The sequence below is a fragment of the Mastigoproctus giganteus genome, chromosome 13 (genome assembly GCF_048544385.1).
Source record: "Mastigoproctus giganteus isolate SK-2022 chromosome 13, ASM4854438v1, whole genome shotgun sequence".
Classification (NCBI taxonomy): Eukaryota; Metazoa; Arthropoda; class Arachnida; order Uropygi; family Thelyphonidae; genus Mastigoproctus; species Mastigoproctus giganteus.
This window is the reverse complement of record NC_143587.1, coordinates 131,899,907-131,913,816: the sequence shown is the minus strand read 5'-3', so window position 1 is coordinate 131,913,816 and position 13,910 is coordinate 131,899,907. Positions and strand designations below refer to the sequence as shown.

Genomic DNA, 13,910 nt, shown 5'->3' with positions numbered 1-13,910 from the left:
TGCAAGGATTCAGTGAGGAAAAAAAAACGACTCTTGCAGGTCGAACTTTGATTTATGTGTAAAGAGAACGGGACTTCATCTGATATCGCCCCGGGTCAGGTGTTATTAAGTCCCTTTTAAAAGGAGTTCACGGGTTCTTTGCGTTGGAGTGAAAAGTATACAAAACTTAAGGTTTCCGTGGACAAAGATTCAACTTATTTTAAATCATCATGAATACAGGGTCTGGTTCGAAACATTCTTTCAGTTGCTGCTTTCATTACAACTTCTGCAGCATGTTTTACAGTTGATTGTGACACATTTTCTGTTTAATAGTAGTGTTTCTTTATTTGCTTACCAGATTACGATCGACCTTTAGTCATGTCTTCACTTATATGTAAATTTGGTCTGCATTTATCCTTTTTTCTCTCCTTTTCAAGATAATTATCTCACCTTCTTTAATATTTTAAAATAAAAATATTCGTTAAATGTTAATTACTCAATTAATAATATTTTCAGGAAGAGTGTTCATGACTCAATTTACTTAAAACGACCGTCTCCTTTTTAGATGTATGAGAAATGACTTTTGCCATCTAGAATAACCACCTTTATTAGTGTAGAAATCTTAATTTTTATCGAGAAATCTTAATTTTTATCTGCTTGGTAATTTAATACTGATGGTTATTTTAGCTGTTGGGATGTCACTCGGGGTACGTCTTGTAATAACAAAGGGGGAGAGCAGTTTAAATAAACTTATTCACAAAAATATTCCTGAATTTGAAGAAGTACCACGGAATAAATAGATAAATTCTTCATTACTGAGAGGAAAAAGCTTTTATGAATGCATTCCATCCGTTTTGTTCATATTTTATATATGTTCTATGAGTTTTATTTCTTTAAAATAACTTTATGGAGTTACTTTAAGAGTTTAAGGCGCTATATGGAATTTACGAATTGGGTAGATTTCCGAGGGTGAGCGAATACATTTGAATTATGGAATATTTTTAAAGCAAAAGTCAGAGAAGCCATGAACGCATACATACCATTAAGAAAATACTGCAGGAGGAGGATTCGGAAATGGATAACTGCAGAGCTGGCCGGTCAAATAGAACAGAAAAAGATAACACGAGATAGTTACATAGAGATGAAATGTACTGAAGCCTACAACAGACTGAAGTTTGTAACTACAGATTAGTTTGACTTTAGTGGTAGGAAAAAATTTAGACGAAATTATTAAGAGTGCAATTGGACATTTAAATAGATGTGGCAATCTGAAGGACACAGTATGCCTTTGTTAAGGAAAAATCATATTTAACTAACTTAGTATAATATTTTAACATTGTTACTCATGAGCTGGATGTTGGGAACAATTTCGACGCTGTTTATTTAGTAAAGCATTTGACTCGGTCCGTCATGAGAAGTTACTGTATAAGCTTGATCAGGTTGGGATTACTGGTAAAATTCAAAGATGGATTGCTAGGTGGCTGCAGGTCAGAAGTTTGTGATTAGTGGATTTTTTCAGAGTGGCATAACGTCAGAAGTAAGATCCCTCAAGGATCAGTTCTTTGACAACCGTTGTATCTCCTTTTCAAAAATGACGTGGACGAAGGGATAGCAGGCGTGATGTCAAAATTTTGCAGACGGCGTAAAGATTGGCAGAGTCGTTACTGATCAGTGTCAAGCAGCGCGCTTTCAGGATGACTTGAACAGGGTTCAGGAATGGTCAGAAAAGTGGCAGCTAAGTTGTAATGCAGAAAAAAAATGCAAGGTCTTACGTCTGGGAAAAGAAACTCCAAAATAAATCATATACCGGATGGAGCTGAATTAAAAACAGTATAGGAAGAAAGGGATTTATAGATTACGATAAGGGCTGATATGAAGTTTTCTGAAGAGCGTAAACAGGCAGCCAGAAAGCCCATTGGTGTCCTATTGATGGTTTATCGAACGCTATCCAGTAGAGATAGGGAGGTATTAATCCCACTGTATAATGCAATTGTAAGGCCATATGTGGAAAAATGTGTTCAAGTATGGAGAACTCATCTGATAAAAGACATTGAGTTTCTCGAAAGGATCCAAAGACGAGCAACTCGAATGGTGAGATCAGCAAAAGGACGACCGTACGAGGAAAGACTCCGATTATGTAGGGTACAGATCTTGGCAACCAGGCACCTCAGAGGTGGTCTGAATGAAGTTTATAAGGGGCACTGAGAGGGATTTGTAAAATTGACGAAGGTAGAAATTTCACTATTATAAAGAATTCCAGAACTAGGGACCATAAATTCAAATTACAGGAGCTGAGGTTTAAGACTATTTCGATTAGATTGTATTACGTTTTCGTTTAGCCAGCGAGTGAGGGCACCATGTTGCCCTCACATGTAGTTGAGACTAACAGTTTGAAAAAATCAAAGGTCAGCTGCATGGTTATTTATATGAGGAGGGAACCATATAATTTGCATTTTCTTATCTACTTGGTGGATTTTTTTTGTTTTGCCAGTACAGAAAAAGCCTGTAGCTTCTTTGCACTATATGGCAAATGCTATTACTATTAGTAATAAACATTTATTTGCGGCTTAACATTTGAACATTGGCATAGTGTATTAATCTTACAAGAAAAATTGGAAAATACGAAACAGAATTTTGAAACTAACGATAATAGAAGTCAATGTTTCATTCCAAGCACAGTGGTGAGCTGTCTTCTCAATTTTTGAAAAGCTTTTCTTTCCTTTATTTTCAACATTACTTCATTCATAAAACCACTGCATCTACTTACCATTATCCCGAAACGATCTATTTACAACTCGCTTTAGAGAAACTCTTTATGGACTGGCATACACTCCATAGTAAGCCCAGCTTAGTACAATTTTTGTCGACATTTAAGAGGCATACAAGAATATAGCATAAGCGGCGCACATTATCGAAACCCACTTGTACAACTCCAGAAATATCTTGATGCTGATTTGAGCTATCATTAGAAATAGGCACCTCATTCTAACTTACCAGCATGTGGAAAAGGGCCGGATTCAAATCCTGTCGATGACGCGAGGAACTTTTATAGGATTTTTTTTTTTCATTCCGTGGCTGAGTTAGTCGGTCTCAGGCGTATATAGCTAGGCAGGCAAAGCAGGCAGATAACCAGAGGACGCTCGCAATTTACCGACACAATACACATGGGTAGTTGAAAATAACTTGCTAGGAGACCGTAATATAATGGTTAACCTGTCAGCATTTCAAAGATGAGTTGTGCCTTTCAAAAGGTGTTTTCCACCCTCCTTGCAGCAGCGTTGAGAACATTTCTTGTGATTAGAAATGATTTTATGAGTAATGTGATTTCATTAAGTTCTGAAGAGACCCAAGCAGTTGTCAAATATCATCCAATGCAGCACCATTCAAACGGCGCAATTTGGAACACTATTTTTCAATAGACTAGACCTTAAATTCAATTCAAGGAAATTTAAAGAGAGCATCATCGCAAAGTGATAAAACAGGAATGATACTGTAATTTTTATTAGTGGAATACGCAAGGAGAAAGTAATCGACCACAAAGATCCTTATGAGGAACAGTTTATTTGGTCTCTCAACCGATTTATGAATTGAATAGTATTTTGCATAAATGACAACTGTTTAGGAGTAAAATATCGATGGTTAATTAAATAAATAATGCTCAATTGAACTTCTAATTCAATAAGAAATAAGATACAATCAGACAATAACTGCATGTTTAAAAATTAGTGTTTTTAAACATGCAGCATTTTTAAACATTAACTGATCGAGAGGTAAGCCGCGTTCAGAACTGTTCGAATAATTTGTGATTATCATTTGAAAGCAAAAATAATGTTTAAAGATAAATTATTAATTCATTTAAGTTTCTTTTTGATTAGTTTTGGTTAAACAATAGCAGTATGATTTCAGATCGAATCGTTTAGGGAAAAAAACTCATTACCTTAAATAACAAGACAGTGTAGAAGAAGAAGAAACTGTTACCTTTCGGCTGAAGATGAGTTGTTCCAAAAGGTCCCCGTCGACCAATAATCTCGTGCAGGATGATAGAAAAAGCATAAACATCTCCTTTTTGTGTTTCTTTAGGCTTTTCACCAGTGTCTCGTAACAGCTCCGGAGCTTTCCACAAAAGATCTGCAAGAGAAAATAAAGCGATTTAGTGCTTTCCACTCTGAAACAACTTGTTTTCAGAATACATGTAATGAGACAGAAGATTAATGGCTTGGCGGTGCTCTGTGCATAAATGGATTCACTGGGGCATTTTGGACGTTTTAAATAAACAACGCTCGATCACCTCTGTTACAGGTGTGAGAAAGGAAGCGTCTATATTTTAGCTGCTGAGAAAGGCAATTAATACGACAATTTAATCAGGCAGAATGGATAACAGCATTTTAGCAAATGCCTATAATAAAACAGAAAATATATACTCACAAGTCATTTTCGGACTATACTTCCTTATCACATTAACAATGTTTGAGTATTATTCAAAAGATGAGAACGCATGTATTTGCTTATACCTGTGTTGTTTTGAATGATGAATAGTTATATTCAGCTACTCATCATTCAAAAAGTGTTTTCCATGAAGATTGCCTTGATATGTCCAAATATGAAGAAAAAAAAATCAGGCGGTACCAAGCATGGTGAAAGAAACTCTGAATCAATTTTCATCTGAGTCGTGTGGACAATATGTGGCCTGGCATTATCATGGTGTAATGTGATCTGGTGTCCGATCAAATTCTTATTTTTTTAGCCTTATTGATCTTATGAAGTGTTTGGCTGTGTTTGTCCTTATTTACAGTTTGACTTTTTTGTAAAATATCGACGAAAATTGGATCTTCTCTGTCTCAAAACACAGTTATTATAATTTTAGTGATTTTAGTAATTTTCTTAATAACGTAAATATTAGCACAAATACTCTGCTCTAATTGTTATTTTAATCCTACAAAGAATGATGCTTGACACAACGTATTCTTCGTAATATATATACCATTTTTGATTTTAGCTAATTAAACTCAGTTGCTGTATCTATGAAGTTAAGGAACTCAAAAATCAGAAACATTGCAAGAAACAGAAGATAAGAAAATGGATGGAAACAGGACTAAATTGGCTAGAACGTACAGAACGAAGAGAAGCTAGACTAATTAACACAAAGCAAAAACGAACGAATAACCCAATAACCAAAAGCAGTCTCAAAATTGCAATATGAACCAAAAGACGGTCTCAAAATTATAATATTTAAACGAAAAACTCTTAAAACTGCAATATAAACAAAAAACGGTCTCAAAATTACAATATTTAAATCAAAAAGTCTTAAAATTACAATTTTGAGCTCTATTAAAATCAAAATCGATGTTGACAGGAAAGTTTAACTTTCCGTAAAACTAAAGGCCAACTTTGTTCGTAGTGAGATCAAAATGAACAGATGGAATGGTAAATTTCTATTCTATCACTCTAAGGATTCAATGGGAATAAATGTAATTGGGTAAAATTACGAAATTTTAAGATATAACTAGCAATATGTACAAGAAAAAAACTACAGAAATATCTAGGAATTATTTTAAAAATATTACTCATAAAAATACAAATTTGAAACCAACGAGAATTGAAACTCACTGCACCGGTCACTTATACGAGTTCGATTGGGACCAGTTCTTTTTCCATTGTAGCCCTGATAAGTCTTTTTTGGTTTTTGTCTGTCCCGTTTTTCCATTTGTTCTCTCTTTCTCATCGAAGGATGAAAATAAGGAGAAAATCCTCTCCGAAACGAGAAAACGAAGTATGCCTGCTGGATTTGTTTTTCTTATTCGCAAAAACGAAAAAAAAAGGCTTTCTGATAAACGCTCTCCGGGTGTTTCAGATTGCAGCTTTAGGAAGGATTCTGAATAAAACTGAAGTCACTAAAGTAGATCCTGTATGGACTGCATCGCAAGACGGTTAGTAGGAATACAGCATCTCAATGGGGTAGTAGAATCGGATTTCTCGGATAATACTGGTATCAGAATAACCGTTGGCATTCTAAAATTTAAGATAAAATTTTAGAATGCGAACAGAAATATACAAATAAAACAGGTCATGCGATCCATTAAAAAGGCAACGACAAACTTAGTATTTTAGTTGTGTTAAGCAACAGCAAATTATTAGAGTGTACGAATAAAAGAAAATAATAAATAATGCTGATCTCGTGCATTCATAACATCGTTAAACATTAGTCAGTTAATTACGTGGCCATAGCTACATTTCGTACTTCGGTAATACTCATACTCTGCGGTAGGATCCACTTCTGCTTGTGTTCGTAACTCATGCAGACCGAAATCAGTTACTTGAAGAACCCATCGACTGGTAACGACGCAATTGGATGATTTCAGGTTTCCATGAACTTTTAAATCGCTCTCATGAAGAAATATCATTCCCTAGAAATAAACATAAGTACAAAATTGAGTATTTCGTTTTAAGGGATGCTTTAACACTTCATAATAATCTAATACTTTTATAATTTAAAAATACTGGCATTCTATATTGCAGATTGAAGGAAAATAAAATGTCAATTTGCCTATTAGAGACCCTGTATACCACAAGTATATGGAAGGGTTTCAAGAGGGATTCTTCACTTTATTATATGCAAAAACTTATGAATTCATTAATAGAGAAACACGCTAAACTCATTCATTGACCTTCATGCAAGTTTTAACTGATTTTTGCCATGATACTAAAGAGGGGCACCACGACCCAGTCCGTTTCATTAAGCTGATGGCAATGCAGGAATCCAGGCTCATCCTGGTAAGACCCTTTCTCATCATGCAACATAAAATATCAGTTTCCACTGTGACTGCCAATTATCCTCCTTTTATTTCCATATAACAAAGAAACTAATATATCGTCAGTCAGTCATACCCTACGTATACAAAAATACTGATCAATATGAAACGTTTTTTCATGAGTTTCCATCTTAGCTGTACTAAATTGAGGGGAGAATTTGGTCATCCTCAATTGATAATACCCCTCCACATGCAGCGGTGTCATCAAACAGTTTAGGCAGTAAAGCAAGATATACATTATCATAATTCGCATTTACTAGAGCTGCTTCAGCGGTGCTCTCCTCTCTGCTCAATTATCATTCAAACAACTGGGCCAGAGCTTAATGTAAATGTTTTCGAAATTTGGTTTCTTTATGAAGTTCAGCTTCCTTAGACTCCTCTAGAACAACCGAAATTAAAAGGGAGGACTACTTTGAAGAACAACAAACCCCCATCGTTTGTAAGCATTTTGTATTATTTTTATTAAGTCAATACGGGGAGTTCTGAAAGCAAGTTTATAATTTTATGAATTGGACATCAATTAAATTCCCTGTATCATATTTAATGACAAAATGTCTCTCTCTCAATTGGATTTGATTAGAAGATAAAAACGTGAGAAAACGGAACTTCCGTAGGTTAACCGCTGGAAAAAGACAACCAAAATAATAACAAAAAGTGAAATGCCTTTATTTAATAGGTGGATTAGGGCTTTTCAAAATAACTACCCAAAATATACCTTATAGTGTATATCAGAAAATAAAACTGAAAGGTGAATCCTTTGCCTCTCCTAGCTAAATCTTCTCTCTCACCTTTCGGGATTATTTTTGCATTCATCATGACTTACAATAAAGCGAGTAACAGTTTCTTAAGAAGCCTACGTCATTCGCGCCAGGTACACAGTAGTGCACTGACACTTTAAGATCCAACGTAAGATAAACAGGAAACTAATCTAAGTTTAACAAGGGCCGCTAACGATGTACATCTCTAGGGCAAAAAGGCATGCTCACGTTCGCAGAAAATCGCGAAAGAGCCAGCAAGAGAACAGCGCTGAAATCAAAAGAGCGATTTAATCTGGAAGCTGCAAACAAGATAATGCTAAAAATAACTTGGGCGCAGAGACATTGCGAGAAGTATTTTAAGTGGGAAACAGTTAACTGTATCTAGCAGAATTGTCTCACTGTTGTATCAAAGAGAAATGTTCTGGTTTTTCAGAGTCGAATAACGTGAATGCTGGTAACAACACGCTACTGAAACTGCTAAGTCATTTCAAGGAAGAAACTGATCACAAACTATATTGACACATTCAAGCCACACCAAACTCGGGTTAAACTCCACTGGTTATCTCATTCCTACTTTTCTTCATTTATCAGAGAGAAGTGATCCATAAGCTCTATGAAAGAACGTAAAATGCATTTATTTCCATCTGGCTTTAATGCCACCCACTGTAGCCTTTCCGATTCTCCGGGGCGCAGCTGTGCAACATTATATACAAGGGAAGACTAATCTATTTCCAGCCACTTCTGGAGGCCATGGCAGTTCTGCATCCGTCACATTTATGGCTTGCAGCAGATGAAAATGACTTTTTCTGGTAAAATAAAGGGATTATCCATTCTTTGTATTGTGATGGTCCTGACTCTAGTCTAGCTCTGTTTCTTTATTTCATGGGATTTCCAAGTAGTGCTTTGAGAATAACATTCGCCTTTTATCACCGAAGTGTAATTCTACCAATAATCCTGCCGACCTCATAGCTTGCATGCAGATTTTACCACAGATAAACGGAGTTTTAGTTGAGAAGGTTCTTTATGCAGGGAGAATCTGCACTGCTGTGCAGCAAACATGACAGACATACATGCTGCACATCAGTACAGATTTTGTTTCCCGAAAGATGGGGGGGACATTACGGTTGCTCATTTTTTTTCTAGGATTGTCCATTTAAAATGATTTAAGAAATTGAAGAAAAATCATTACTGGTTAAAAATACAGCAGCCATAGAATTCAGCACAGACCTTAATAATTAAGAATTACAAATTCCTAAAATGAACTCCGTAACCTTAAATTTAAGTGACATGGTGATTTAAAAAGTTAAAAATAATATTATATCATACCAATAAAGCGAAGTAAAATAAAATAAAAGTATTCAATATAAACTGACATAAAATGAAAAGGAACACCTAAAATACAAGAAAATCAGCCAGCTAAAAATTGCTTATAAATCCCTTTCTAACAAATTCAAGTACTCTGGCGTTTTACAGAAGGGTTGTTTATTATTTCACGATTGGGCAAAAAAAAAAAAAAAAAAAAAAAAAAAATGTTGCATAGAATGTATAGCAAAAAACCACAAAACAATTGATTCCTTGTCAGGTCTCTTGGGTATGCCAAGGCAGTTAAAGAGTCGTAAGAATCTTGGAAAGTGAAACCACTTGACCATCTCCGTTGTTTGTTCCAAGGTAATCTGACTGGCAACTTGTAACCGTTCATTATAATGACACAAGACGATTCTTACTGCTAGTTCTCTTTCTCTGTCGCTCGCGTTTGATGCTGAGGCGTGAATGTAACGAGTGTTAGGCGCTAAAGCAACTAAGATTACGAAGGTGTCAGTATATGTTGTCTGTAATTGGGTATGTTTTCAGTTGGTTTGCCTGTATTTTGGACGAAAAACTCGATGTTTTTGGGAATAAAACATAACCCTCTCCAAAATCGACTAATATAGCCATATTGTGAAAAAAAGACCATAAAAGTTCTCGTATGGTTGGTGGGATACGACGATAGGTCTTTTCCACCCGGTGTGGGAGGGCACCACTAAGCTACCAGCAATGTCACTGTGAGGCATAGGCAGTTCAAAGTTTCGGTAGGCGGTTTCGAACAGGCCTCAGGTTCTTTGAACTCTAACAGCGAAAGACTACGATAGTTGAAGAAAACAGTTATCAAATTTTTCCTGCAGGAAAGCTGCGATCTGCCTTAGTACCTTGACAGACCTTAACATAGTACCTGCCATAGTACCTTGACAAACCTTGATATAAGCTATCATATGGGCGTATTTTTGTTAAGTGCACGCGCTTCGTCTTCTCCCCACACTGTTGAGAAACATTTTCGTGTCAAACGTATATTAATTGAAAAACCCTCGTACTTTTAAGAAATTTGCCATATTGTAAAAGGAAGAGGAGAACCACCAACTGAATGCAATTACAGTGGAGTGGACACATGGTGGAATAACTTTCAGATAAGTCCCTTCGAGGTACGTTTTGGAGATCTGGTATGCGTAATTTCATTATGAGGGATTTACAAGCTGACGTTCATAACAGCTGATCGCGCCACACGTTTAATATCTTTAATACACTTCGTTTTGCGATTGGTGTTATTTATCATATTATGGCAGTTCATTACAGAGACGAAAAGGAACCACTGAAATTCACTCTTAGTCAGTTTATAATTTCTGTAATATTACATAGTTCAGACTACAGTTAATATTACATAGTTCAGACTACAGTTAATATTACATAGTTCAGACTACAGTTAATATTACATAGTTCAGACTACAGTTAATATTACATAGTTCAGACTACAGTTAATATTACATAGTTCAGACTACAGTTAATATTACATAGTTCAGACTACAGTTAATATTACATAGTAATATGTATTAATATTACACATGCTATGTAGCTTACCGTCTTACACTCTAAACTGTATTTTAAATTAAACAAAACGAGTTCTATGAAGATTTTCGTGGTTGCTACTCGTGTTTCTGTAGTAATATTTAACTCTAATAATTTCAGCCTGTGAGTGAATCATATGCAAGAAGCGTAACTGTAGTAATTACTGAAATTAATCTTACTCACGAACATGCATGGGTTATAAAAATATTTCGGCAAGGATTAACTAAACTTTTCCAATCCTAGGTGAGCTTTTCCATAATCTTTATATGATCGTTCGATAACCTGATAATCTCACTGTATGATGTTTGCCTCTTATTGATTTCTTCTGGTTTTTACTGAGAAATGTGTGAAATTGCCATTACTGACAGTTACCTCAAATCAAACTACACGTGAAAAGCTTCTTAGTCTCTTTTTTAAACTCATTTTGTATAACCTAACCTTATTTAATACAAATTGGAGCATTATGGTATTAAGGGCAGATTATTGCTATGGATAAAGGGACCGTTGAGTGAGAGAAGACAGAGTGGTTGTAAACGGACACAGCTCTCCGTGGAAAAAATGTTATTATTGGAGTCCCCCACGGTTCTCCATGCTGGACCCATTGTTCTCTTCTGTATTTTGATACTGGTGAAAGCATATAAGACTTAATATCTAAGTCTGCGGTTTATACAAGGTCCGTTAATGCCAGTACTCAAGGTAAGCTACTGCAACTAGATCTATAAAACTTAGGCAGATAGGCTGAGTAGTGGAAACTGAAATTTGGTATCGACAAATGCAAGGTACTGCATGTAAGTAGCAGTAATCCCAGATTAACACTTGTGGCACTACATCCAGGGTAGTGGAAAACGAAAAAGACCTGGGGGTAATTGTGCAGTCAGATATGAAGTTCTCTGAGTAGTGCAGACAAGCTGTTAGTACAGCCCATGGGATTTTGTCAATGATATACAGAAATTTTATCTAATAGGGATAAGCAGGTGATTATCCCATTGTGCACAGCAATGGTTAGGTCACATCTTGAATACTTCTTATAGGACTGGTGTCCTCACATTTTAGGAAGAATGTAGATCTGCTAGAACGGGTGCAGAGAAGGGAACGAAAGGGTGGTCTTACCAAGAAAGGCTTCGGTTCTGCAAATTGCAGCGTCTAGAGACTATGCACCTGCGTAGTAATCTGATTGAGATGTTTAAGACTTTGAATTGATTGAGTAAACTCAATGCTGGGATAAGGAGGTGCCTCTTCCTAAGACCACACACACACATGAGGATGACAAATTCAAATTTACGAAGGATGGTTGCAGAACAAATGTGCGAAAGTTCGCCTTCAGCCAGTGGATGGTTGATTATTGGAACAAACTTCCGTCTATTTTTTTCTGATTTTTAAATTTGCTTTCTTGCAACATTTGCCATTACTAATACCAATTTAATAGGTGGTAACTTCTATATGATATTCACTTTACATCGAAGAGACGTGCATAAGACATTTCTTATGGACGATCATCATAGGAATGGAAACCAAACTGGTTACTTTCTGTGGTGAAACATGCATCATGTGCAACCACAGTAATTCAAGAAAGTAAAAAAAAACAGAAGGTCGTTAAAGAAACTGCAGGTAACTACCAGTATTAGTTTACTTGCCCTGACTGTCGAACCGTGTTGTATACTGCATTTGCATATAAAAATGGTAATTTAAGACAATATTGATAAAATCAATCGAAATTAATTATACTTACTTTGATAAGATCAAATACGAGGGAGGCAACAAACATGCTGTCCAATTTTAAGTCATCATTTTCTAGTATATCCTAAAATAAAATAAAAATTAACTTTATGCCGGAATTTAATTCTGAATTAGATAAATAAATTCTTATATTTCTTAGAAATCTCTGTACCAATTAAATTCCTTTTTTAATATTTAATAAGCTCCACTTTTGACTGACCTTCGTTCGCGGATGTTTTGCTCTTTATTTATAAATAACACATTTCTGAAATATTTCTTCCTTTACATTTAATAAAACGCAAAGCAGTTTTTGATCAAAATCAGTGAGAGAAGTAGAATATATCGACTATATATTTCACCTTACTGCGTGTTATACAGTTGGAGCTGCAGAGGAATTTTAGCTTGCTTAACGAATGTACAGGTAGAGTATGACATATCATATTACAGACTTTGAAAATAACTTCTAAACATAGCACAATTTTCCTGCTAAATCCAAATAAGTCTATTAAACAATATTCGTTTCTAGTTCGTTATTCTCCATATCGGAATGAACAGCATTTTACCACAATAGATGCGATTGTAATTGAGACACTTTCAGGCATCCCATTTCGTGGTCTCGATTCTATTCCCATTTTTCTTATAAATTACAATTAAAGTTATATTTTTGAAGTTTTCGGTTGTATTAAACTTGCCCCTGATACTTTTAAATCGGGTTAATTTAGCCTGTGTTAAGAAGGTCTGTTTAGCTTGAGTTTATTTAGTTTGTTAGTTTTCTAATTATGATGAAACCCAAAACCGTCTAATAGTAAAATTTTAATTAATCGAGCTTTAATTAATGTCGCAGAGAACTTTTATGAATTTGACCTTTCTACCGCCTTAACTCTAATTAACTTCAGACGATGTACGTTCCTTACAACCTGCTGTCAGATTTGGACAACTAAATGCATTTGTTTATTTAAGAAGATTGAAAAGAGCTAATTTATTGTGGCAGTGGAATGCTATTTAGTCCATTCTTGAGAGGCAATTTTGATAAACGAAATAATTTGCAATTTTAGGACAATTCCTTTACAGAACATTTGATCGAGAAAGTTATAAGGATAGCAATAATGGAGCTATGAATGAAATTGTAATTAATATATTAATTAAATATTAATATAAAATAGTAGAAGGGGGATTCAGTAATGTGGAGAGAGAGAGAGAGAGAGAGAGAGAGAGAGAAAGCATTCTTCATAGTTGAGGGAAGGGAGAAAGAGAGATGGACAGCTCCCATGGGATGGGGAGATTTAAGAATATCCACCGAAACTACAAAAAACAGAGATAACAGGGAAACTAGGTCCACCCATCTGACAGAATCAGCTGAGACACGCAGTCTTAAACCCTATTCGATGAGAAAGGAATTTTTCGATTTATCTTTGAAACAGCAGAGGAAAGGAAAAGCCATCTTGTCTTCAGTTATATTATTTTTTAGTTATATTATTTTTTACTCGTTAATAACGGCACTTTGGAGTTACAATAATTCGAATTGGAGTACTGCAATAATTTCTAATGTTTTGAATTCATTAATAAAAGCCATGCGTACCTGCAAACTTCCTTTAGAACAATATTCGGTAACGATTAGGATGCAGTTTAGTTCCACACAGGCGCCAATGAACTGATTGATGTTATCATGGTGCATTTCTCTCATCTGAAAAAAAAAATAAACAATTGAGTAAAGGAAAAAAATTCTTAAATTATTCGAATATAAAGATATTATTCGTGTATTTCTTTATGC

The 13,910-nt window shown here is 35.2% G+C and overlaps 1 protein-coding gene across 1 annotated transcript in view; it reads right to left on the bottom strand.

Moving 5' to 3' along the window:
* Positions 1 to 13,910, bottom strand: part of LOC150076444 (receptor-type guanylate cyclase Gyc76C-like) — a 303,616-nt gene that overhangs the window by 21,511 nt on the left and 268,195 nt on the right. Inside the window, exons 12-15 of the mRNA XM_090387981.1 lie at positions 13,719 to 13,823; positions 12,153 to 12,224; positions 6,218 to 6,383; positions 3,958 to 4,107 (exon numbers count right to left, since the gene is read on the bottom strand). Coding sequence (XP_090244107.1) covers positions 3,958 to 4,107; positions 6,218 to 6,383; positions 12,153 to 12,224; positions 13,719 to 13,823 — 493 coding nt within the window. The remainder of the gene's footprint in view (positions 1 to 3,957; positions 4,108 to 6,217; positions 6,384 to 12,152; positions 12,225 to 13,718; positions 13,824 to 13,910) is intronic.